At 40.0% G+C, this 24,780-nt stretch overlaps 1 protein-coding gene across 3 annotated transcripts in view; it reads left to right on the plus strand.

Moving 5' to 3' along the window:
* The first annotated feature begins 785 nt into the window (after nucleotides 1-785).
* Nucleotides 786-24,780, plus strand: part of kidins220a (kinase D-interacting substrate 220a) — a 103,261-nt gene continuing 79,266 nt past the window's right edge. For all 3 annotated transcript variants that reach the window (XM_063008096.1, XM_063008094.1, XM_063008095.1), the window contains exons 1-14: nucleotides 786-856; nucleotides 3,683-3,846; nucleotides 7,076-7,174; nucleotides 8,951-9,049; nucleotides 13,590-13,688; nucleotides 15,116-15,214; nucleotides 16,152-16,250; nucleotides 17,845-18,042; nucleotides 18,491-18,589; nucleotides 18,884-18,982; nucleotides 20,073-20,171; nucleotides 20,339-20,516; nucleotides 22,085-22,249; nucleotides 22,415-22,594. In XM_063008096.1, the coding sequence (XP_062864166.1) occupies nucleotides 3,715-3,846; nucleotides 7,076-7,174; nucleotides 8,951-9,049; nucleotides 13,590-13,688; nucleotides 15,116-15,214; nucleotides 16,152-16,250; nucleotides 17,845-18,042; nucleotides 18,491-18,589; nucleotides 18,884-18,982; nucleotides 20,073-20,171; nucleotides 20,339-20,516; nucleotides 22,085-22,249; nucleotides 22,415-22,594 (1,645 nt within the window). In that variant the 5' untranslated portion in view covers nucleotides 786-856; nucleotides 3,683-3,714. The remainder of the gene's footprint in view (nucleotides 857-3,682; nucleotides 3,847-7,075; nucleotides 7,175-8,950; nucleotides 9,050-13,589; nucleotides 13,689-15,115; nucleotides 15,215-16,151; nucleotides 16,251-17,844; nucleotides 18,043-18,490; nucleotides 18,590-18,883; nucleotides 18,983-20,072; nucleotides 20,172-20,338; nucleotides 20,517-22,084; nucleotides 22,250-22,414; nucleotides 22,595-24,780) is intronic.

A 24,780-nucleotide genomic window follows, 5' to 3' on the forward strand; every position in this document is an offset into this window, starting at 1 on the left:
CACCTGGCCATAAGCTTATTAGACCTCCCATTGCTCCCAAAACTGGCTATAAAACCTCCACACATCTGGGTAGGCTTTCCAGTAGGATTGTACCTATTCAGTCTAAAGAGCTGTTGTTGAACATAAAGACAGGTCTCACAATTGACATTCCAGTACATTCCAGTTTGGTTGAGCTCATTGCTCTGTAAAGGCACATCATAACTAAAACAACATGGTTTTTATGGTCTGCACTTTTGAGAACTTGCTTTTCTCTTACTGTTCTTGCGATGTTGGAAGCATAGAATTTCTTTAATATCTTTAATATTTTATACATGACAGCTAAAACTTATCAAGGTAATAATTCTAAGTTGTGTCCACTTACTTTTGGCCATGTCGTTTACTTTAACTATTGTATGAACTTTTATAAAAGAGGAATCATTTATTTTTACTCATGTATGAATGTCGGGTAATTTAACGGTGATTTTGGGTCTGTACAGAATGAGTGGAATTTGGAGATCAGCACTTTTACGTTCAGAATTTTTCGAATGTTTGCCCAGGCTTAGCTTTTTGCAAATTTGGTGCAATAAGAGGATTAGACCTAAGCCTCTAAGTTTCTAAAATAATACATGGTTTAAACGGTTATGGATTCATTGTGAGTATATAAGATACATATTTGTTTTGTAGCAGTTAGGTGGAAAACATTCAGCTCTGACCTACCTTTGAACAGCAGCACTGACGTTTCGTAACCCGAGTACATATTAGAGCTGTAATCAGAGCTGATAAGCCTAAATGCTACTGTATGTTCCAGCATAAGCGAGCTCAGCCTGTGCTCCTCATTATTCTGGAATAGGACGGAAAAGTTGGGGACATTCAGCAGGTCAGACTTATTTAACTTTACTAACAAGCATATGAACTCTGGACAGTAATGTTAGATGACATAAGCAGAAGCTTAATAACACAATAATACAACAAAGTGAATTAAATAAAAAGTATTCTTTTTTTTATTGCGATTTAACTAAATGTCCCAAGTTTTCTTTATCATTACACATGATCATATACACTGATCAGCCATAACATTAAAACCACCTCCTTGTTTCTACACTCACTGTCCATTTTATCAGCTCCACTTACCATATAGAAACACTTTGTAGTTCTACAATTACTGACTGTAGTCCATCTGTTTCTCGGCATACTTTTTTAGCCTGTTTTCACCCTGTTCTTCAATGGTCAGGATCCCCACAGGACCACCACAGAGCAGGTATTATTTAGGTGGTGGATGATTCTCAGAACTGCAGTGACACTGACATGGTGGTGGTGTGTTAGTGTGTGTTGTGCTGGTATGAGTGGATCAGACACAGCAGCACTGATGGAGCTTTTAAATACCGGGTCCACACACTGTCCACTCTATTAGACACTCCTACCTAGTTGGTCCACCTTGTAGATGTAAAGTCAGAGACGATTGCTCATCTATTGCTGCTGTTTGAGTTGGTCATCTTCTAGACCTTCATCAGTGGTCACAGGGCGCTGTTGGCTGGATATTTTTTAGATTGGTGGACTATTCTCAGTCCATCAGTGACAGTGAGGTGTTTAAAAACTCCAACTCTCAGTGCTGAGAATGATCCACCACCTAAATAATACCTGCTCTGTAGTGGTCCTGGGAGAGTCCTGACCATTGAAGAAAAGCATGAAATGGGGCAAAGCATGCAGAGAAACAGATGGACTACAGTCAGTAATTGTAGAACTACAAAGTGCTCCTATATGGTAAGTGGAGCTGATAAAATGGACAGTGAGTGTAGAAACAAAGAGGTGGTTTTAATGTTATGGCTGATCAGTGTATATAGGCTGCAGTGTGTGAAAATGAATAACAACCTATATGAAGCAGTTTAAATTTGTTAATACGTACCGTAGAACCACTATAAAAAGCTTTTGAAATAAAAAAAGATTGTATTATTATTATGAAGGTATAGAAAAGCAAAAATGTCTTTTATTTCCTTACAACAGGACAGTTTGCTGGCTGTTAGCTGTTGCATATTAGGGGGTAGGGGATGGAAGGGGTTCTAAGGTGACTATGCTTGCTGATTCAGAGGCACACAGCCCTATTTGTGGTTTCTTACAAATGTTAAGCTGCTTAATACAAAAAGCTTAAGCAGCAGTAGCACTTAAATGAGCTAAATTATAGCAAACAGTCTTAAATGGTAGGTTTTAAGAGCAAAATGCAACTAACAGAGGTTGTGAAAAATCAGCATAATTTTTAAAGCATGTCGCATTATGCACACTTAGCTTCAGATTAACTTCAGATCTTCTTTAAACCTTTTGTACCACAATGTTTTCATGTGGTGTTTCTTGGGTAAGTATTTTCATGTAACCTCTGCCAGAAGGTCTTGCATGGCTTGTAGATTTTGTACCACATTAAAGCAGTCACGTGGGGCCAGAATTTTGTATTGACCCAAAATTAGAGGTAACACAACTGCCTCTGACCACATCATGAACAAAACTACCTAACAGTAAACTTGCTCACTTCAAATGCAAGTTGGTGTGTAATTTATACCCCATTAGTAGGACCTGTCCTAAACTTTTTGGCCATTTTATGAGCTACCTACCATATAGAAACCATACAGCACTTTGTGGGTATATAATTATTAACTGTTACTAATTCTTAGGTACCCCCATAGTACCCACACTAACCGTTTATTATTTGTGATGGATCATTCTCAGCACTGTCATGACACTAACTGTGTAATTCAATGGTGTGTATTGTTCTGGTATAAGTGTAGCAGGCGCAACAGTGTTGTTGGGATTTTTAAATACTGTTTACACTTGCCTGGCCTTTTTATTAGGAACACTTATTCTTTTTGCTCATGCTGTGGGTGTACAGTTAGAGCTTCAACTGCACCTGCTGCACTTATGCCAGGACAAAACAGGACTGTGTTATTTCGATGTTAGTGTCATTGCAGTGCTGAGAATGGTCCACAACCCAATAACATCAGAGCAGGGTGTTGTATTGCTGTGGTCCCCAACCACTGGGCCAGGGACCGGTACCGGTCCATGGGTCATTTCTTACCGGGCCGCACAGAAAGAATAAATAATTAGAGATCGCTACAAGAGCAATTCAATTTCCAAAGCTCTTTGGGTGTTATTGTCTCTTGTCACCACTAGGTGGGAGCAGCGTCTCATTGCAGCGTAAAAAGCTCAGGATTTACACAGATTTTCTTATATGAATATATCTTATATGAAACCGGTCCGTGGTGCAAAAAAGGTTGGGGACTGGTGTTATACTGGGTCCCTTTTCATTAATGGGAGGGGTAGAGAGGGCTGAGCAACACATGGACTACAGTCAAAAATTGTATATCAAAACAGTGCATCTATATGGTAGATGTAGCTCTTAAAATGAATGTACATTTACATTTTCGGCATTTAGCAGATGCTTTTATCCATAGCAACTTACAGTACAGTGACAGCATATTTTATAAGCAGTTGAGGGTTAAGGGCCTTGCTCAAAGGCCCAACAGTGGCAGTGGTGCGGCTTGAACCAGTGACCTCTTGATTACTAGTCCAGTACCTTCACCACTAGGCTACAACTGCCCTCATTTAAGAAAATTTAACATTTAAGAAAGGTGTTCCTAATAAAGTGCTAAATAAGTGTAGAATGTACTTGCACTGTAAATCTTGTATCTGTGAATAAAACAAAGTGTATTTTTTGTAGCCTGTAGCGGCTCCAGGTTCAGCGGTGTAAGCATGGACACAACAAACTCTATGAAGATGACCGCTGTGGCCTCCCAGAGCATCTTCAGCCACGTGGAGGAGGAAAACCTGCCAGCCTTGCGAGCATTCCTGGACAAAAACCGTGATGTGGACAGCAGGAGTGATGTGAGTAAAGCGACAATCAAATATTGACAATACTAGCTGTCCTTTATAGGTAAGGCCCTACCTAATTCACGCCGTGAAAATCGCATCACAAACTGTGAAATGAGCCGTTTCCCATGTAATACGCAATTTGCTGTGCTGTGAAATGTATTTATTTATTTATTTTTTACACATTATTATTCTTTAGCACATCCAATTGTTCAATTTGCATCGTGCTTCCTCTCTGTCTATGCCGAACCCTGCCCTGACCGAAGAGATCGAAGCTAACCCACATCCCCTCCGAAACATGGGCAGCAGCCGGATGCATTTTTGCCACCCACACATTGATGAGTGTGGCGCCACCTAGCATTGCATGCGGAGAGACACACACCCTAAGGGCGCTCTTCCTCATCTCTGTGCAGGCACCTCTAATCAGCCGGCAGAGGTTGTGATCGCATTCTGACAGAGAGAGACCCACATCCAGTTCTTTGTCCCGCCCCCCAACTGAGCAACCGGCCAATCGTTGCTCATACAGGCACTCAGCCTCGTACTGGTAAAGCAGAGCTGGATTCGATACGAGGTACTCAGAATCCAGCTCTGGTTGCAGCGTGTCTTTTTTACCGCTGCGACACTTGAGCGGCATTTGCTGTGAAATTGTAAATCTAAGGTTTGTGTTTAGAAATTTAAAGTTTTTCATTCGCGTAGCATTCCAGTGTCTCACGTTTACTGGTTAATTTGCACTATAAGGCAGTCCTAGCAATCATACAGCAATTCAGTTAGTAATTGCTTAGTCAAAATGTCCAAGACGTCGAAGTCTAAAGCAGCTAAAAGACTACTCAGGTAACTGAGTTTGGAAAACTCCCAACCAATTCTGTAGACGCAAAGAAAGGTTTGGGTGTCAAAACACGGACCTAGCACCATCGTTGAATGTTTTAGGTTTACATCCAATCTGATAGGGTCCTAGTTATAGGCTTCTGACTTGAGAGTGTAAATCAGTTAGGGACAGTGTGGGGTTGTATAGAGAATGGTATCTATTAGACCAGCGGTCCCCAAACCTTTTTTGCACCACAGACCGGTTTCATATAAGATATTATTTCATGGACCAGCAGGGGCAGGAGGATTTAAAATAAAATTATACAACAAGCATAATAAATAACACAAATTGCACAACAATACTACTTACCAATGATAGAAAATCAGTGGTAACCCTGAGCTTTTTCCGCTGCAACGAGACACTCCCACCTACGGGTGATAACACAATGACATCCGAAGCAGTGTTAATTTCCTTGACGAATGATTTTCGTCATAGTTTTCATCAACGAACCTTTTTTTCATGACAAAAACGAGACGATAACTAAATATAAACTACATAAAAGGATAGAAACTATGACGAAATGAATTGACACTTTCGTCAACGAATAAAAACGAGACGAAAATGTTTGGCAGGGACGACATCCATTAAGAACTGATTTAGTTTTGTGGAAGGTACCTTGTGGAAGGTTACATTTTCTGCATTTAGCAGACGCTCTTATCCAGAGCGACTTACAGAAATGCTTCCATAGTAAACATTTCATTACTCTAGTTTTAGTAAACAACAGTCAAAAGAACACAAATCTGCTGAAACCTGTTAGAACCAAAGTGGTTTTTTTTTTTTTTTTTTTTTTTTTTTGGAAATGGAAAAAAATGTTAGTAAATAGGTACAAGTCAGCTTAAGTGTTTAGTAAAGAGGTGGGTTTTTAATAGTTTTTTAAAGACAGCAAGAGACTCAGATGTTCGGACAGACAGAGGAAGTTCATTCCACCACTTGGGTGCTAGAACAGAGAAGAGCCTTGATGCTTGTCTTCCTTTAGTCCTGGGTGGCGGCTCAAGTCGAGCGAGACTAGTGGCTCGGAGGTTGCGTGGTACAGAGCGGGGTTTGATTAGGCCTCGAAGGTAGCTTGGGGCTGCTCCATTTTTGGCTTTGTAGGCGAGCATCAGTGTTTTAAACTGAATGCGTGCAGCTACAAATCATAACTACTTTAGCGTATGTGGAGAGGCGGGACAAGCCGGGTAGCCATCCAATCAGTACTAATCTTTTTTGCAGTAAGACCACACTTGCACAAATTTGATCTAAACCCGGGAAGACCAGACTAGCCTGTGAACTGTCTTTACTCATGGAAATAGGTTAACTCCACAATGTCAACAGGGAGAAAGATGAGAGTCGATATATGGACACATTTCTCATTTTACGTCATGAAAAACAAGACGATGTGTAAACCATGTGGGGCGACGATCTCGGGTAAAAACACAACACATCTGAAATGACATCTGGCACCGCTGGCAGTATAATGGCAACATAATGGCACTGCTGCTTTTATGGTACCCAGTTTTATAAAGAATGTAATATGCAATTTGTTATAAACAATGCATATATTTTTCAGGCAGAGCAGAACTACTGGTCATTAATATTTTGTTATTGTTATGCTCAATAAGCAGGGTCATGTAAATAAAGATGTTGTTTGAAATAAGTTAAATCTGGTTTTGTGTGTATTGCACATTCAAACATTAATAATATTCCATAATTGATTAAAAATGTTTCATTTTGAGTCAAAAGACTATGACTAAAACTAAATCAAAATTTACTGTCAAAATTAACACTGATCCGAAGTGTGTTCCTTATGTCCAGTCTACTTCGTTAAATTAGTTTTGGTTGCCATCACTGCAGAATATCCCGCTTTACAAAGAAAGGATGTTGGATGTGGAAGCAGTGTTTTCATTGCATTTGTAGCAATATCTAATTATTTATTCTTTCTGTGCTGCCCAGTAATAAATGACCTAAGGACCGGTATGTATTAGATGCTTGGGTGGCGCAGCAGTAAATTATGCTAGATCCTGGTTCCAATTTCACTTCCCTATCGACCTGCCTGAAGTGTACCCAGACATAATATATTTATAGACATAAATGGCAGAAAAGTGCTTGTTTGATTTGTTTTTTTTTAAGTGAACCAGACATAATTACATTATTTAATTACTGATCCATCTGCCCTTGTTTATTTATGTGGTAACATATGAATTGGTCTCTCACATAAAAGTTACATAAAGAAGTTGATTTTAAATGACTGATGACACAACTTTAATGGTGTATTCGGACCACAGTATAAATGGTGAAGCCAAATCTCCATCAGTACACAGTATCTGACCAGGATTTATGCACATGACTGTACAATGTAAGCTTGATGGTGGCTGGTGTTTTTTTTTTTTCCTGTATGTTTAGAGCGGACAGACTCCTCTGATGATCGCGGCTGAACAGGGCAGTCTGGAAATCGTACAGGAGCTTATCCGAAGAGGAGCCAACGTGAACCTGGATGATGTGGTACACACTTTCATGTTCCAACTTTCAAATTGCATAACTCACTATATATATATATATATATATATACTACTTCATGCACACTTTTTACTTCATGCACATGTTTGCCGCATTGCCTGGTGTTCAGGTATTCTTACAGGGTTTTGAGGTAAAAAGCTGCCTGATTAAAAGCATCACATACACCCCACATTTCTCAGTGGATGAAAATTGGCAACCCTGATTGAAACTGCATATAATAATGTTTATTCTTTAGATCAGGGGTGCCCAATACGTCGATCTCGATCGACTAGTTGATCGCACAGTGCACGCTGGTAGATCGTGCCTCATCCAAACAGTCCAATGTGATTGACAGGAAATGTGCCCATTGTTTCTTTAATTTGCGGTTTGATACCATAGCTATGCCTCTAGAAAGTTTTCATTCATCTGTAGCCAGTTTGCGCCATTTTTGCATTTTTCCTTTTGTAACCTACACTGTTTGTGAAGGTAAGTGCGCAACCAAGCACAGAGAAACCACAGATGTTTCGATTCAGGCAAAAACACTATAAAGACGGCTGTTTCGTTCATACGTGGAAGAAGCCGATGGAGAATATTCAGATCTCATGTTACATACAGAAATTCATATGAAGTACAGGGCCTCTGCTGGACATTTTTGAAACTCGCTGAATATTCGACAGCATTTTTGGATCAACCTACTTGTGAAACAGCCTTTTCCCACATGAAAATAATTAACTAATTAATAAAATATCGCTCCACACTTACTGATAAACACTTGGAAGCCTGCTTGAGAATTGGCATCAGCAGCTATTGTCCAGACTACATAAACCTGGCTGACACCATTCAGTGCAAATCATCAGAATAAGGTTAGTGTGATTTTCAGTCGCTTGCCCTGTAATGCTGAACATCAATATAGGCAACTGAAGCACATTTAAGAAAGCTACAAAGCTTTTTTGAAAAATGATGAGGCCAACCTTAAAAAGTAGATCGCGTTGACCTGTCGACTGAAATAGTAGATCTCACGCCATGAAAGTATGGGCACCCCTGCTTTAGATTGTTTTAATTACTTCCCATGAGCATGCATGCACCTCAGAAAACCCACTAGATATGTTATGTAGTGAAGCCCATTTTGGGTGACATCATCAGCATCAAAACAACAACTGTTTCTGTTCACACTGAACGTTATATCCTCACTATAATTTCCTTCTGTTGGGTGATGATCTTGGTCAGCTCTTTCCTCTGCCCTCAAAAAAGCTAAGCTGAGTTCTGCATCACCCCTCCTCCTTGCCCCTCACAAAGATAAAGCAAACCAGTGTCACTGTATTTCTTGTCCAGTCATTTTTGGAACCTCTGGATCAACTTTAGAAGAAAGCAATCCGAACGCACTTCCTGCGCTGGTGAGTGATATCATTGTGGGTGGAACCGTCCTAAACTACACTCAAGTGCTAGATTCTCTCAGGTTAACTCATAATAGCAGGTGGTTTGCAGAGCTGTGTAATTGGCATGCAAAACTGTGGTTCAGCAAATGACTGGGTGATGACATTCAGTATATACACACCCTGAGGATCTCGCACAAAAATTCAGCACACTGTACCTAGCACTTCATTCAGCATTGCTACTATAGCGACTAGGCACTCATGACTACCTGGTATGATCAATTGGTACGTTCTAAATCTTGGAAAAAACTTTTCAGTTTTGTGGAATAAGTGAGATCCTGACATTTCTGAGTGATGGGGATTCACTACAGACTTCTGTGTGAATGAGTTCTGTTTTTCTTCTTCTTAGGATTGCTGGACTGCACTGATTTCCGCCTCGAAGGAGGGTCACGTTGAGGTGGTGAAGGAGCTGCTGGCTAACAATGCCAATGTGGAGCACAGAGACATGGTAAATAAATGATATTATAAACAAGCACTACAGGTTTATTAATGCACCCTCCAGTTTACTCAGCAGGTAATAATTAATTTAAGAATTTAATAGCAATACAAATCACTATATATCTCAGGATGAAATGTGTCTATATGTCTACAGATTTTGCTTTATTTGTTGCAACTCCTTATTTTTATGTAATTAGAAAGTCATGTACACTAAGTGTACAGTGGTTATTTTTGTCACTACTGTTGTCTCAGCAGATGCTAATTTTTTTTAATACAGCTGATTCTGAGTTATTAACTTCTGCTGTTACAAACCTTTTTGTAAGATGTTTTGAGTAACTGTATCTACAATACCTGTGTAGTAGTGAGATCAGGATTAACAATATGCAACAATATGTAATGGCGATGTAACAGTTGCAGAAGAAGCATTCATGTGTAGGGAACAAACGTTACAATTTATACTTTTTTAAAAATAATTATCTTAGAAAAGACGATCCTAACAATGTAAGATTGTTTTTCTCTTTTTGTAATTTATTGTTTTGGTGCTAGTAGGGTGGCCACATTCATAGTCACAAAAAGGAGGACATTACACCCCAAAAGGAGGACGTCATACCAGGAACAGGGGGACATGATACTGCAACACACAGAATGAAACCATAACGCATATAACAGAGTTTTTGACCAATTTAAGCAAGAATTCTATAACAAATTACTGTTTTACTCACCATGTTGTGTCTACTTTTGATATTTAAGTCTGTTCCTCGCTGCCTCCAAAAGTTTACTAATTGACTCAAGTAGAGGTGTGTGCAGAACAGAGCGAGCAGGCGAAATTCAACCACCCAATCACAGACTGGCATTTAGAGGGCGGGCCTTCTGCGATTGGCCAGTGGTGGGCGAGCGTTTGTTTTGACATGTACCTGAGCCAGTGACAGATAATATTGATCAAAAAATGTAACCAGTTCACTCCAAAAGGAGGATTTTTAAGTGTCCGTCCTAGCGCTGCATGGGCGGAGGACTGGCAGCCGAAAAACCGGACTGTCCGACCTAAAGCCTAAAGCTGCAGCTGTCTATTATACTAGTTCATTATTGCTGAAATTCAAACCCGATTAGCCGAACCAGGCTACTGTCGGGCATTTACACGGACATGATAGGCAATGTCTGGTTAAGGGGAGGTGAGGTGGTTGAAGCCCGGCCCCACTTTGACCCCGACCAGAATAAAGTAGTGGTAAAAACTGAAAATATTTCAGTGGGATTTCTAAGGTTGTTATGGTGTGAATTAGTCACAAAATAACTGAATGATGTAAGTAATTACAGCAGTTTCACAAAGACACAGCATTGAGCCACACTGTAATGGCTCAAGCATGTAGTAGAAAAACATTAACAAACCCTTTCAGGGTCCCTGATCTTGTTGGATTTAATTTTAAATGGATATTATTTAAAATAAATAAATATCTATACCAGTCTAGTCGTGTCCAATTACCCTGATTGCGTCCTCTATACTGATTCGACCCTTCACCGCTGACTGAGGACGCCACTCAACTGACATACGCCCCCTCCGGTATGCACAGTCAGTACAGACTGCATTTTTCACCTGCATGAGTCAAGTTCATATACTTGACATGCACTGTGCACGGAGGGCCACACCCCCATCGGCATTATTCCTCAGCCCTGTGCAGGCGCCATCAGTCAGCCAGCAGGGGCCGCAGTCACAACAGTTATGAGGACCTATGATCCGACTTTCTTACCCCTAAGAACAACAGCCAATCGTTGTTTATATTGCTGCCCAGCCTAGTCGGAAAGGCAGAGCTGAGGTTCGATACGATGTATTCGAAACCCCAACTCTGGCGAGCTAGCGTACTTTACCGCTGTACCACCTGAGCGGCCTGTATTAAGCGGCCTGTATGCTGTGCCACTCCAGATTGTGGTCAAGTGCATCCTGTTTGCTTTTATTTAATGTCTACATACCAACTTAAGTCCTTGTTGTTGTCTGTTGCAATTTGATTTAACTGCATGTAGGTTAGAAAGGCACACACCTGGGTCTATAAAGGCCCTTTTACACTGCATTGTCAGGACAACAACTAAGCCATGAAGTCCAAGGGACTGGATATGTAGATCTTCATGATCAAATTGCAGCAAGGCACATATCAGGGCAAGGATATAAAACAATATCTGAGCCTTTAAGTTTTCCCATGACCGTGGTGGCCTTAATTAATTGAAATAGAAGAAGCCAAGAGTTCCAGGGCATGTATGGTCATGGTCAGGGAGCTAAGGAAGAACTCAAAATGGCAATTATATCCAATCTAAATCAAATCCACAACACAATGTGTGCACAGAGTGTACACAGAGCCTAAGAGTCTGAATACTTTCAGAATCCACTGTATTTAAAATAATGCATTTTCCTCTAAAAAAGATTGTTTCTATTTATTTTTATTAAACCCAAACCCAAGTTATACAATGTGCATACAATAGGCAGAGAGAAAAATAAATCGATCTTGTTACTTTTGCTTGTTTAGGCTGTTTGTGGAGCATTGAGATGAGCATGTTGACCTTTCTGAGCGTAATTGGAACTGATTACACAGAGATGGTTTCAGTACTGTATTGCTTACTAGATTTTTTAAAAATCAAAATAGACCAACATAGGGATTATGGTAAAGGCATGCATAGTGGTTACCTTAATTAGCTTTACTAGCATTTTTAGCCCTAGAGTACAATCATCTAAACCACAGTTTGTTTATTTCTATTAATTTATTTTAAAGATTCTTCATGAGCTCAGACCAAATTACCCTCAGTGTTGTAATCTTATATATAGAATTTTTAATCATTATTAGTAATAAATGTCAAATGTTTTGCTTTCAGCTACTAGCCAGTTTCAGCTAGTAGCAGCACTAAAGCATATTTTGTAGAGGAGGTGCTATACAGCCACATGGATCATGGGGGCCTAGGATTGATTCTTGCCTCCAGTCACTGTCTGTGGAGTTTTGTATTTCTCCTAGTGTCTGCATAGGCTTCCTTTGAGTGCACTGTTTTTCTCCCACCTCCAAAAACATGCCAAAGGTGGATTGGCTACTTCATATTTGCACTTAGGTTTGAGTGAGTAAGTAAATATCTGAGTTGATGCTCCAGAGTGGATTATTTCCTTGCGGCCATTGTCTCCGGCAGGCAGCAGACCCACTACTGACCGGCAGAAATCAAACACTGTGGTTTTTAATTAATAATATTTTTTCCTGTACTGATGTTATTTCACTGCTACATTTTATTGTGTTGCATCTGACACGTGCTGGTTTTAGATCACTGTTTCATGTGCTTAAAATAACCATTACAAAATGTCACTACATCCTCTGTAAGAGTCTAGGGTAGGAATTGAATATCAATTCAGTTTCTGTAATATTAGAACACATGCAGTCATGTCTCTATATGATCTCTTGTTTTCCACACCACTCTATAGATCCTGTCTGAATTTTCTGAGATCATATACGTTAAGACTCTCTTTTCTTCTGCCCCCTTGTTTTGAGTTTGCAACATATTATGAAGGTATTTTATGGATCACATAGGCTTTAGGCCATGTTTTCTGAGAAAGTGTCTTGTGGTGCCAGCGTGACGGTAGCACAGTGCTAATAATAACAGTCTGCACTAAACCTGCAATCTGAGTAACACTCTGACTCAGGCAAAGTGTGTTTGGAAAAACACAACATTTACATTTGCACATACTGGGGCACTCGGACGGCGCAGCAGAAAAGTATGTAGTCCACTACCTGTCGGTCAGTTTGGCTTCTACACATTTCAGGGAGGTACCCCCCCCCCATAGAAAAAAGCTAAAAAACCTCTCGCACACACCAAAGGATATGGGTGATAACAGAACTTTTAGGAGCTGCTAACTGAGCTACTAAGCTAACTGTTCGCATCACAAACACACACAGTGTGAAAGATAATAGATTTATGTTCCCTACATAGTGCACTAGATTGTATATTAGAAAATAATTTATGTTCCCTACATAGTGCACTAGATAGTGTACTAGATAATAGACTTATGTTTCTTACATACTGCTTTAGGTAGCGTATTAGTTAACGGATTTAGGTTCCCTACATAGTGCACTAGATTGTATATTAGAAAAGAATTTATGTTCCATACATAGTGCACTAGATAGTGTACTAGATAATAGACTTATGTTTCTTACATAATGCTTTAGGTAGCGTATTAGTTAACGGATTTAGGTTCCCTACATAGTGCACTAAATTGTATATCAGATAACGAATTTATGTTCCCTACATAGTGCACTAGATTGTATATCAGATAACGGATTTAATACGCAATCGGGGAAAAAAATTCTGTGTCGGCTGCGTGCACGTGTGTGTGTCGCTCTTGGCCGCTCGTTCTAGATTCCGGGAGATTTCATCTGACTTGCGGACATCAGGGAGCCTCTATGTATATGCGGGAGACTCCCGGAACTTCCGGGACACTTGGGATGTCTGTAATACAGTAAAAACTGAAGGACAAAACATTTGCCATACTGACGTGTGTGTGTGTGTGTGTATGTTTGTTTGTTTGTTTGTAGGGTGGCTGGACTGCTCTCATGTGGGCAGCGTATAAGGGTCGTGCAGAGGTGGCCCGTCTGCTGATGGAGAAAGGAGCCAACCCCAACATCACCGGACAGGTACAGGAAGTAACACAATGGTGCACTAATCCACAATTTATGGGCGGTAGGGTGGCTCCGTGTCCTTTCTGTTTGCATGTTCTCCCCGTCTCTGCGTGGGTTTATTCCGGGAGCTCCGCTTTCCTCCCACAGTACAAAGACATGCAAGTGAGGTGAATTGGAGATACAAAATTGTCCATGACTGTGTTTGACATTGAACCTACACTTATGAATCTTGTATAACCAGTAATTACCTGTGATGTAATTAAGTGTGTAAAACATGACATTAAAATTCTAATAAATAATTAAATAAATAATCCACTATTTAAAAATTGGGCGACCGAGCTACCTCTAGAGGTGTCTACCCACTGGATGTGGGCTGCATCAGTTGGTAGAGTGGCTGCTGCGCTTCTTTTATAGCCGTCCTAGCTTTTACTTCTTTCTTGCCTTTTTCCAAGATGCCGTGTTGTCACACACTGGTGGACTGAGTAGCTAGCGTTGTGGTTACTCAGATTTTACCTTTCGTCCTTCAACAATTTTTCCTACATTTCTATGTGGCCATGTTTTTGCTGAAGGCTTATCACTAAGTTTATATTGTTAATAAGTAGGGCTGTCGAAGTTAACGCGATAATAACGCATTAACGCGACCTCAATTTAACGCGATTAAAAAAAATAGTGCCGTTAACGCAGATTCTAGTTCATGTTGACACTTGACTGGTAGAACAAATATTTTAATGTCGGACTTGCCACCGTTTTTCATTTGCGGTTTGTTAACATAATGTAACCGATCGTCGTAGTGATGTACTTGCTTAATAAAGAAATAAATACACGCTATATTCACAAGTTGTCGGGAGCAGAACACTTTATTACACTTAATTAACTTCTTCTTCTGTACCGAATACCGGAAAGCTGAGTCAAGCACGTTAGTTCATGAACTATGGAAGCCCCAAAGGGTCAAAACACACTCACTTCGTGTAGAAACGTCCATCAAACCATTGTCACGATACAACCACAGAAAAGTCTGTTACAATAACTACGCCTTATCCCATCTAAAGCACCGCTGATCTACAGTGTTTGCTGATGGAGAAATTCTAACCTACAATCTGACATTTACTGCCTAGTATGTGAGTGAATAAACTCCCTTACAGTTTTCTCTTGTCCCAGCAGTTTTTAACATCAGTACATTTAGCATAAAATGTGTTCACCATTTTAATTGTAACATTTCACTTAAAAATCCTTGTTTTCTATAACATTTACACAGATTTTTTTTAATGCGATTAATCGCGATTAACTACATAAAATTCTGAGATTAATCGCGATTAAAAATTTTAATCGTTTGACAGCCCTATTAATAAGACATAGTATATATTGATAAGTCTTCAATGATTACAGTTAAGATGTAAGATCTGTGTGTGATTGATGCATCTATGCTTTTCTTCCCTCTACAGTACAGTGTATACCCCATCATATGGGCAGCTGGAAGAGGCCACGCTGAAATCGTCCGGCTATTACTGCAACACGGAGCTAAAGTCAACTGCTCTGACAAGGTGACCACCACCATGACCCATATGATAATGTTGCTGACGTCTCAAAGCTCAGAGATTCAGGTTTATTTATGTAAACAAAGTCTCTCTGATTCCCTAAGGTACAATGGAAAATCATGCATATGAGTTTGCATGAATGGTTCACATGACCATGAAGAAAAACAGCTGTATGTTAGAAAATATATTAAATTCTGCTTCATAAAAAACTGGCTGCCACCTTTTGGTGGCCGCATCATAGGCAGAGGAAACTTGAGCAATAAAATATACTTGATTGGATTTTAACCAATGCCTAGGTTAATATTTTGGGCATACTGTATAGGATATCTTGTGCGAATTGAGACACAGCCCTCTAGCTTGCGGGCTAAAGCAGTATCCAATCTGCTCCAGGTGCGGCCTATTGCGGTGAGGTTTGAATATATGAACCAAACATTTAATGTTGAGTTATTGTGTGCAGTTTGTTTACTTGCACTGTCCCAGTGTATTATTTAGCCTGTATATGCATCTCCTGAACTTATCTCATTTGTTTTATTAGCTCTTAGTTTATTTATTTATTTCCTTTTGACTGCTTCTGTCCACATACTTGACCTGGCACAGTATTACACCAGATGCCCTGCATGTTGCAACCCTCCTTTATTTTATCCGGGATTGGGACCGGCACTGAGAGCGCACTGACAGGTACACTTCCCAACAGCTAGGCAGTTTGGCCTGGGCACAGTGTAGTAACACACCGACAGGGTGCCACTCTATAGCAGAAAGCTCGGCCACCCTTCAAAGATATAGCCAAACATGTCTGTATGTAGATGCCCCACTGGCCGATAGCACTGCTTGTGGTTCAAACCCTGGATCCAAGTGCTGGTGGGCCATTTATCATTTCAATATAAGTTCTAGTAGTTCTGATGTTACACTGTAACTTATGCTCTGTCCTTTATTTGGTTATCAGTATGGCACTACAGCATTGATCTGGGCAGCAAGGAAAGGCCATTATGACTGTGTAATGCACCTGCTGGAGAATGGTGCCAACGTGGATCAGGAAGGAGCGGTATGTGTGCATTTTTGTACTTGACGTTTTTACTCACTAATGTATAAAAACTCTTGACTACCAAACAATTTTGACTTGTAAAGATTCTCTGTGTGCATGCATTTTTGCATTCCAGTACTGATGGCATGTCCTGTGTGTAAGTGATCTTGATAGCTAAGCCAAGTTTAAATTATTTAACACTATACAGCTTAACAGCTTAGCTCTGCCTGTCTGTTTGTCTTAACTATACTGTGTTGGGTGGATGTTGTATGTAAGGGATCAATAAAGTTCTCTCTCTATCTGCCTATCTATCTGCCTATCTGTCTGTCTGTCTGTCTGTCTGTCTGTCTGTCTGTCTGTCTATTAATCTATCTATCTGCCTATCTGTCTAACTGTCTGTTTGTCTATCTAATAATCTATCGATCTGCCTATCTATCTGCCTGTCTGTTTGTCTAACTATTAATCTATCGATCTGTCTGTCTGTCTGCCTGTTTGTCTTTCTATTAATCTATCTGTCTGCCTGTCTGTTTGTCTAACTATTAATCTATCGATCTGTCTGTCTGTCTGCCTGTTTGTCTTTCTATTAATCTATCTGTCTGCCTGTCTGTTTGTCTAACTATTAATCTATCGATCTGTCTGTCTGTCTGCCTGTTTGTCTTTCTATTAATCTATCTGTCTGCCTGTCTGTTTGTCTAACTATTAATCTATCGGTCTGTCTGTCTGTCTGTCTGTCTGTATATCTATTAATCTATCTATCTGCCTTATCTGTCTGCCTGTCTGTTTGTCTATCTATTAATCTATCGATCTGCCTGTCTGTCTGCCTGTCTGTCTGTCTGTCTGTCTGTCTGTCTGTTTGTCTGTCTAATAATCTATCTATCTGCCTATCTGTCTGCCTGTCTGTTTATCTAATAATCTATCGATCTGCCTATCTGTCTGTCTGTTTGTCTATCTATTAATCTATCTGCCTATCTGTCTAACTGTCTGTTTGTCTATCTAATAATCTATCGATCTGCCTATCTATCTGCCTGTCTGTTTGTCTAACTATTAATCTATCGATCTGTCTGTCTGTCTGTCTGCCTGTTTGTCTTTCTATTAATCTATCTGTCTGCCTGTCTGTTTGTCTAACTATTAATCTATCGATCTGTCTGTCTGTCTGCCTGTTTGTCTTTCTATTAATCTGTCTGTCTGTCTGCCTGTCTGTCTATCTATCTATTAATCTATCGATCTGCCTATCTGTCTGTCTGTCTGTTTGTCTATTAATCTATTTATCTGCCTATCTGTCTGCCTGTCCGTTCGTCTGTCTATTAATCTGTCTGTCTATCTATCTATCTATCTATCTATCTATCTATCTATCTATCTATCTATCTATCTATCTATCTATCTATCTATCTATCTATCTATCTATCTATCTATCTATCTATCTATCTATCTATCTATCCATCCATCCATCCATCTATCTATCTATACTCCATTAACCTCCAGTAACACAACATTGTAGGATTGCCAGGGATTGCTTAGTGTAATCACACTGCATTCTTTCATTAAATGCACTTTTGTAGTAAAATAAACAACAACTTTTATCCACAAGCTAGCTTACGTTTGATGTATTTGTCAGAACTCGATGACTGCTCTGATTGTGGCTGTTCGCGGTGGCTACACCGTGGTGGTAAAAGAGCTGCTGAAGAGGAACCCCAACGTCAACATGACCGATAAAGACGGCAACACTGCACTGATGATCGCTGCCATGGAGGGGCACACTGAGATAGTGCAGGACCTGCTGGATGCAGACACCTACGTCAACATTCCTGATCGGGTGAGACCCAGCTCTCGTATAACTTACATTTACATTTACATTTTCAGCATTTAGCAGACGCTTTTATCCAGAGCGACTTACACGATGAGCTGAACACAATGAGCAATTGAGGGTTAAGGGCCTTGCTCAGGGACCCAACAGTGGCAACTTGGTGGTGGTGGGGCTTGAACCGGCAACCATCTGTTTACTAGTCCAGTACCTTAACCACTGAGCTATCACTGTCTCTAAACTTAAATAATTACATAACGTGATTACGATTATTTAACATTACACTTACATTAACAGCGTTCTTAACCATGGGATCAGGAAATTACGCAAAGTTGTTTTAGGTAAACCTTTGAGCCCTTAAAGTGGGTCACCAATCAACACCGATCAAGAAAGGTTGAGAACCCCATGCTGTAACATTTGCTTTGTATTTTTACTTATCTTTACTGTGTGTTTGTTTCAGAGTGGAGACACAGTTCTGATAGCAGCAGTGAGAGGAGGTCATGTGGAGATCGTCCGAGCTTTGCTTAATAAATATGCTGATATAGACGTGAAGGGCCAGGTACTTATGTTTTACTTATGTACATTTTACTGTCCTGCTGTCTCAGCACCAGTATCTGAACAGTATCAGAACCTTATTTTTAGTACCACCACCATTTAGCCAGAACAGAAATGTGAGTATTAAATGAATGTTAAAGCTGTTCCATAGGCAATGGAAGACACCACTCTGTAATAAGTGCTTGACGTGAATGTGTTGGTACCTGTTCTTAGTGTTTTGTTCACTCCCTGTATGTTCACATGCTTAACAGAAGTAGTGGGGGTTCGACTTTGTTAACATGTGCATTTATTTACACAGGACAGCAAGACGGCTCTCTACTGGGCTGTTGAAAAAGGCAATGCTACCATGGTTCGAGATATCCTGCTCTGTAACCCTGACACAGAGGCCTACACCAAGGTAAAGACAATCTACCTCACTTTTGTATAGTCCACAATAGGGTTGTTATACTTACTTAAAACTGAAACTTAAAAAAATTATATATTAAAATAAATCAAATTAAACAAAACCAGTACATATTGCATTGTATGTTTTATGTGGCAGTATTGTCCAACATTGTGGCTACTGCACTCTGAATACCTTTATAATACCTTCATACCTGCTTATTAATGTAATTATCCAATCAGCCAGTCATGTGGAAGGAGCACAGTGCATAAAATCATACAGACGTGGGTCAAGAGGTTTAGTTAACGTTCACATCAGACATCAGGGGCAGTTGGGTGCAACATTGGTGTTGAAGGTCTGAATCTTAGCTGTGCTATCAGCTGGCATGATTGACCGTGTCTCTGCGATTGCTTCCCTGTGGTGAATTGGCACCCTGTTTTTCTGTCGTTTACCAATATTTCTCAGTGGAACCGTACCTGCCATGACCCTGACCTGGATAAAGAGGTTAACGTAAATGAAACCTAATCAAATGAAACATCAGAATGAATAATATGGCCTGTGATTGACTTTGTCATGCTATTATCATGTACTACAGTCCGTAGAGTTGACACAGATTGGTGTGAAAAACAAACAACATCAAGTGAGTCATAAAGTCACATTCTGCAGACAGGAACACCATGTTGATAAAAATGTCATAGTACGTAGTATAGCCAGACATGTTGGAACTGGCAGAAAGGTTATGGTAACTCAACCACTCTGTGGGGTTCCTTAAAGCGAATGGGCTACCACAGCATAAGACCACATCAGGTTTCACTCCTGTCAGCTGTAAACAGTAATTTAAGCCTACAGTAGGCATAGGCCCATCAAAACCGAACTGGACATTGACTGAATTTGATGTAAACAGCATAGGTGTGTGAACCCCAACCCTGTGTCAACTGTTTTCTTAACTAAACCTTTAATAACTGAATACGAGTATCTCTTTAAAAGACACTTTTAAAATGTAGAAAGTATTTTCTAAATCCAAACTTTTCTAACTGCATTAAACCTGCACATGTTTATTAATCGTGTAGTGTAACAGCATGTTTGTGTACTGTCTTGTGTTTAGGAGGGTGAGACTCCACTTATTAAAGCCACCAAGATGAGAAACATTGAGATAGTTGAGCTTCTTCTTGACAAAGGAGCAAAGGTTTCTGCTGTGGACAAGGTAACAAAGAGCGTTGTCATTGTCTTGACTTATTAAAAAGAAGATCTACAAATTTTGAACATGCCTGAATAAATGTAAATGTAGACGGTTCAGAATATTTTGCCGTATATGTCTGCTTTTGGAATATTGCTGGACAATGAATAGGATTGTAAATGGTGTGCTTTCAGAAAGGAGACACAGCCCTGCACATCGCCATAAGGGGGCGGAGCAGGAAGTTGGCCGAGCTGCTTTTAAGGAACCCCAAAGATGGTCGTCTGCTTTACAAGCCAAACAAGCAGGGAGAGACGCCCTATAACATTGACTGCACACATCAGAAGAGCATCCTGACACAGATCTTTGGTGCTAGTGAGTGTTCGAATTTGTCCACTGACTGCTACCGGCAGGCTGGACGCCTACACGGACACTGATTGGCTTGTTCTCAGGGAGGGTGCCTGAGGGGATTCCTCATAACTGATGCAATTACGACCTTTGCTGGGTGACTGATGGCTCCTGCACAAAGCTGATCCACATATGAACACGCCTAATGCTGGTGAAAATATGCAGTCGGAGGGGGCGTGTGTTAGTCACGGCTCTCCTCAGTCAGGAGTGGAGGTCAACATCAGGGGAGGGCAGGCGTATTGCAATCGGATGGTTGGATACGATTAGATTGGGAGAATAATTGCGTGAAAAATGCAAAAAATATATCCAGGGATGGGGAAAAATGCCTAGAAAATCACCAAAGTTTAAAAAGCTAGGTAGTAAATGACACTAGCTCACTACTGCTGAGATAAACGTAGGGAGGGTTGCATCAGGAAGGTTATCTGACATACAAACTGTGTCGAATGAGGTACTCGGATAATAGGGGTAGATAGAAGAATGATATAAATAGAATTATACAACAGTTAGTTCCGACCTTACAATCTGATTGGTTGAGAAGCGTTCTAACCGTGCTGATATTCGTGATCTTCACACCACAACTGTATTACTCCGCTGACACGTTGCCATTAGCGACAAGCTTCATGCACACGAACGCGCACGCAGGCGACGCAGACTTTTTTTCCCGGTCGCGTTTTAATTCCGTTATCTGATACACAATCCAGTGCACCGTGTAGGGAACATAAATCAATTGTCTAATTCACTATCTAGTGCGCTATGTAGGGAACATATATCCGTGATCTGATACACAATCTAGTGCACTATGTAGGGAACATGAATGCGTTATCTGATATACAATCCAGTGCACCGTGTAGGGAACATAAATCAATTGTCTAATTCACTATCTAGTGCGCTATGTAGGGAACATATATCCGTGATCTGATACACAATCTAGTGCACTATGTAGGGAACATTAATGTGTTTGTAACGCGAACAGTTAGCTTAATAGCCCAGTTAGCAGCTCCTAGAAGTTCTGTTATCACTCATATCCTTTGGTGTGTGCGAGAGGTTTTTTTATTTCTTTTTTTCCCTTCGGAGGTTCTTGCCTTCTTCTTCTTGTTTTTCTTACCTCCCTGAAATGAGGAGTTTTTACAACTTGGGATGTCTGCTTTGTAGTGTTAAACTTTATATTATTTGTGGAACTACTTTTTGGCGGAAGGTACTGTATTGTCAATATTAAAGCATATTTAATATGAAATTCAGGGCTTCTTTGATTTATTTTCTTTCTTTATTTTGTAAAAACTGTTGTATAAAAACAATAGAACACTCAAGGTCGTGTGTTATCGCGAATAACATCACGGCTGTGATGATCTACGGCACTCGCCTCGACTTCAAGTGTTCTATTGCTTAAATAGAAACAGAGGAATTATGTTTAGATATTTTTTTCTTCTGGTTGTTAATAGGAAAGAAACGCTGGTGATCACCAGAATAGCAGATTTTAGCCAGTCTCAAATGTAAAATGCAGTTGTGATATGCTGTATGTTTCGTATCTGTTATAGAGCACTTGTCTCCTACGGAGTGTGACGGTGACATGCTGGGCTATGACCTGTACAGCAGTGCTCTTGCTGACATACTGAGCGAACCCACCATGCAACCACCCATATGTGTGGGCCTGTACGCTCAATGGGGCAGCGGCAAGTCCTTCCTGCTCAAGAAACTAGAAGGTAAGAGCCCTACTGTGAGGAGTTTTTTGTTGATTAAGCAGTAAACTGGTGTGTAAATGACTGACCTAATTTTTGCATTACTCTTGTATTAGGCTTAGTAAGCAAAGTACTGTTTATTAAACAGGCTAACTAAATCACCTGCCCTCATCATGTTTTTATTCACAGATGAGATGAAGACGTTTGCAGGCCAGCAGGTGGAGCCATTGTTCCAGTTCTCTTGGTTGATGGTGGCACTGACGCTGCTCTTGAGTGGTTCTGTGGCTGTGATTCTGGGCTTCTCGGTTGACCCCAGGCTTGCCATCGCTGTGGCACTCAGCCTGCTGGCTCTGCTCTATATCTTCTTTGGTAGGTACAAGACATTCTATACATACACTATATGGCCAAAAGTATGACCATGAGGTTGTTAGACATCCCACTTTAAAACCATGGACATTAATATGGGCCTGCATTTGTGGCTAACACTGCCCTTTACTTTTTAGGGAGGGCTTTTCTTAACATTTTAATGTATGCCAGTGCGTATTCATCCCCCAGTGAGACAAAAGACAAGTTGTGAGGTTATAAATTTAAGCAATAGAACACCTGAGGTCGAGGCGAGTGCCGTAGATCATCACAGCCGTGATGTTATTCGCGATAACACACGACCTCAAGTGTTCTATTGCTTTTATACAACAGTTTTTACAAAATAAAGAAAGAAAATAAATCAAAGAAGCCCTGAATTTCATAATAAATATGCTTTAATATGGACTATACCTTCCGCCAAAAAGTAGTTCCACAACGAATATAAAGTTTAACTACAAAGCAGACATCCCAAGTTGCAAAAACTCATTTCAGGGAGGTAAGAACAACAAGTATAAAAAGTCAAGAACCTCCGAAGGGAAAAAAAAAGAAACAAAAAACATCTTGCACACACCAAAGGATATTGGTGAGAACAGAACTTTTAGGAGCTGCTAACTGGGCTGTTAAGCTAACTGTTCACGTTACAAACACATGTTCCCTACATAGTGCATTAGATTGTGTATCGGATAACGCATTCATGTTCACTACATAGTGCAGCAGACAATATATTAGACAATTGGTTATGTTCCCTACACAGTGCGCTAGATTGTATATCAGATAACGCATTCATGTTCACTACATAGTGCACTAGACAATATATTAGACAATTGGTTATGTTCCCTACACAGTGTGCTAGATTGTATATCAGATAACGCATTCATGTTCACTACATAGTGCACTAGACAATATATTAGACAATTGGTTATGTTACACAGTGTGCTAGATTGTATATCAGATAACGCATTCATGTTCACTACATAGTGCAGTAGACAATATATTAGACAATTGGTTATGTTCCCTACACAGTGCGCTAGATTGTATATCAGATAACGCATTCATGTTCACTACATAGTGCAGTAGACAATATATTAGACAATTGGTTATGTTCCCTACACAGTGCGCTAGATTGTATATCAGATAACGCATTCATGTTCACTACATAGTGCAGTAGACAATATATTAGACAATTGGTTATGTTCCCTACACAGTGCGCTAGATTGTATATCAGATAACGCATTCATGTTCACTACATAGTGCAGTAGACAATATATTAGACAATTGGTTATGTTCCCTACACAGTGCGCTAGATTGTATATCAGATAACGCATTCATGTTCACTACATAGTGCAGTAGACAATATATTAGACAATTGGTTATGTTCCCTACACAGTGTGCTAGATTGTATATCAGATAACGCATTCATGTTCACTACATAGTGCAGTAGACAATATATTAGACAATTGGTTATGTTCCCTACACAGTGTGCTAGATTGTATATCAGATAACGCATTCATGTTCACTACATAGTGCAGTAGACAATATATTAGACAATTGGTTATGTTCCCTACACAGTGCGCTAGATTGTATATCAGATAACGCATTCATGTTCACTACATAGTGCATTAGACAATATATTAGACAATTGGTTATGTTCCCTACACAGTGTGCTAGATTGTATATCAGATAACGCATTCATGTTCACTAGATAGTGCACTAGACAATATATTAGACAATTGGTTATGTTCCCTACACAGTGCGCTAGATTGTATATCAGATAACGCATTCATGTTCACTACATAGTGCATTAGACAATATATTAGACAATTGGTTATGTTCCCTACACAGTGTGCTAGATTGTATATCAGATAACGCATTCATGTTCACTACATAGTGCAGTAGACAATATATTAGACAATTGGTTATGTTCCCTACACAGTGCGCTAGATTGTATATCAGATACCGGATTTAAAACGCGATCGGGAAAAAAAGTCTGTGTCGCCTGCGTGCGCGTTTGTGTGCATGAAGCTTGTCGTTACTGGCAACGCGTCAGCGGAGTAATACAGTTGTGGTGTGAAAAGACCGTGCTGTTATCACAAATATCAGCACGGTTAGAACGCTTCTCAACCAATCAGATTGAATGGTCGGAACTACCTGTTGTATAAAAGCTTATAAAAGCTTATGTTATATGAGAAGGC

Source organism: Trichomycterus rosablanca, chromosome 13, assembly GCF_030014385.1.
Source record: "Trichomycterus rosablanca isolate fTriRos1 chromosome 13, fTriRos1.hap1, whole genome shotgun sequence".
Classification (NCBI taxonomy): domain Eukaryota; kingdom Metazoa; phylum Chordata; class Actinopteri; order Siluriformes; family Trichomycteridae; genus Trichomycterus; species Trichomycterus rosablanca.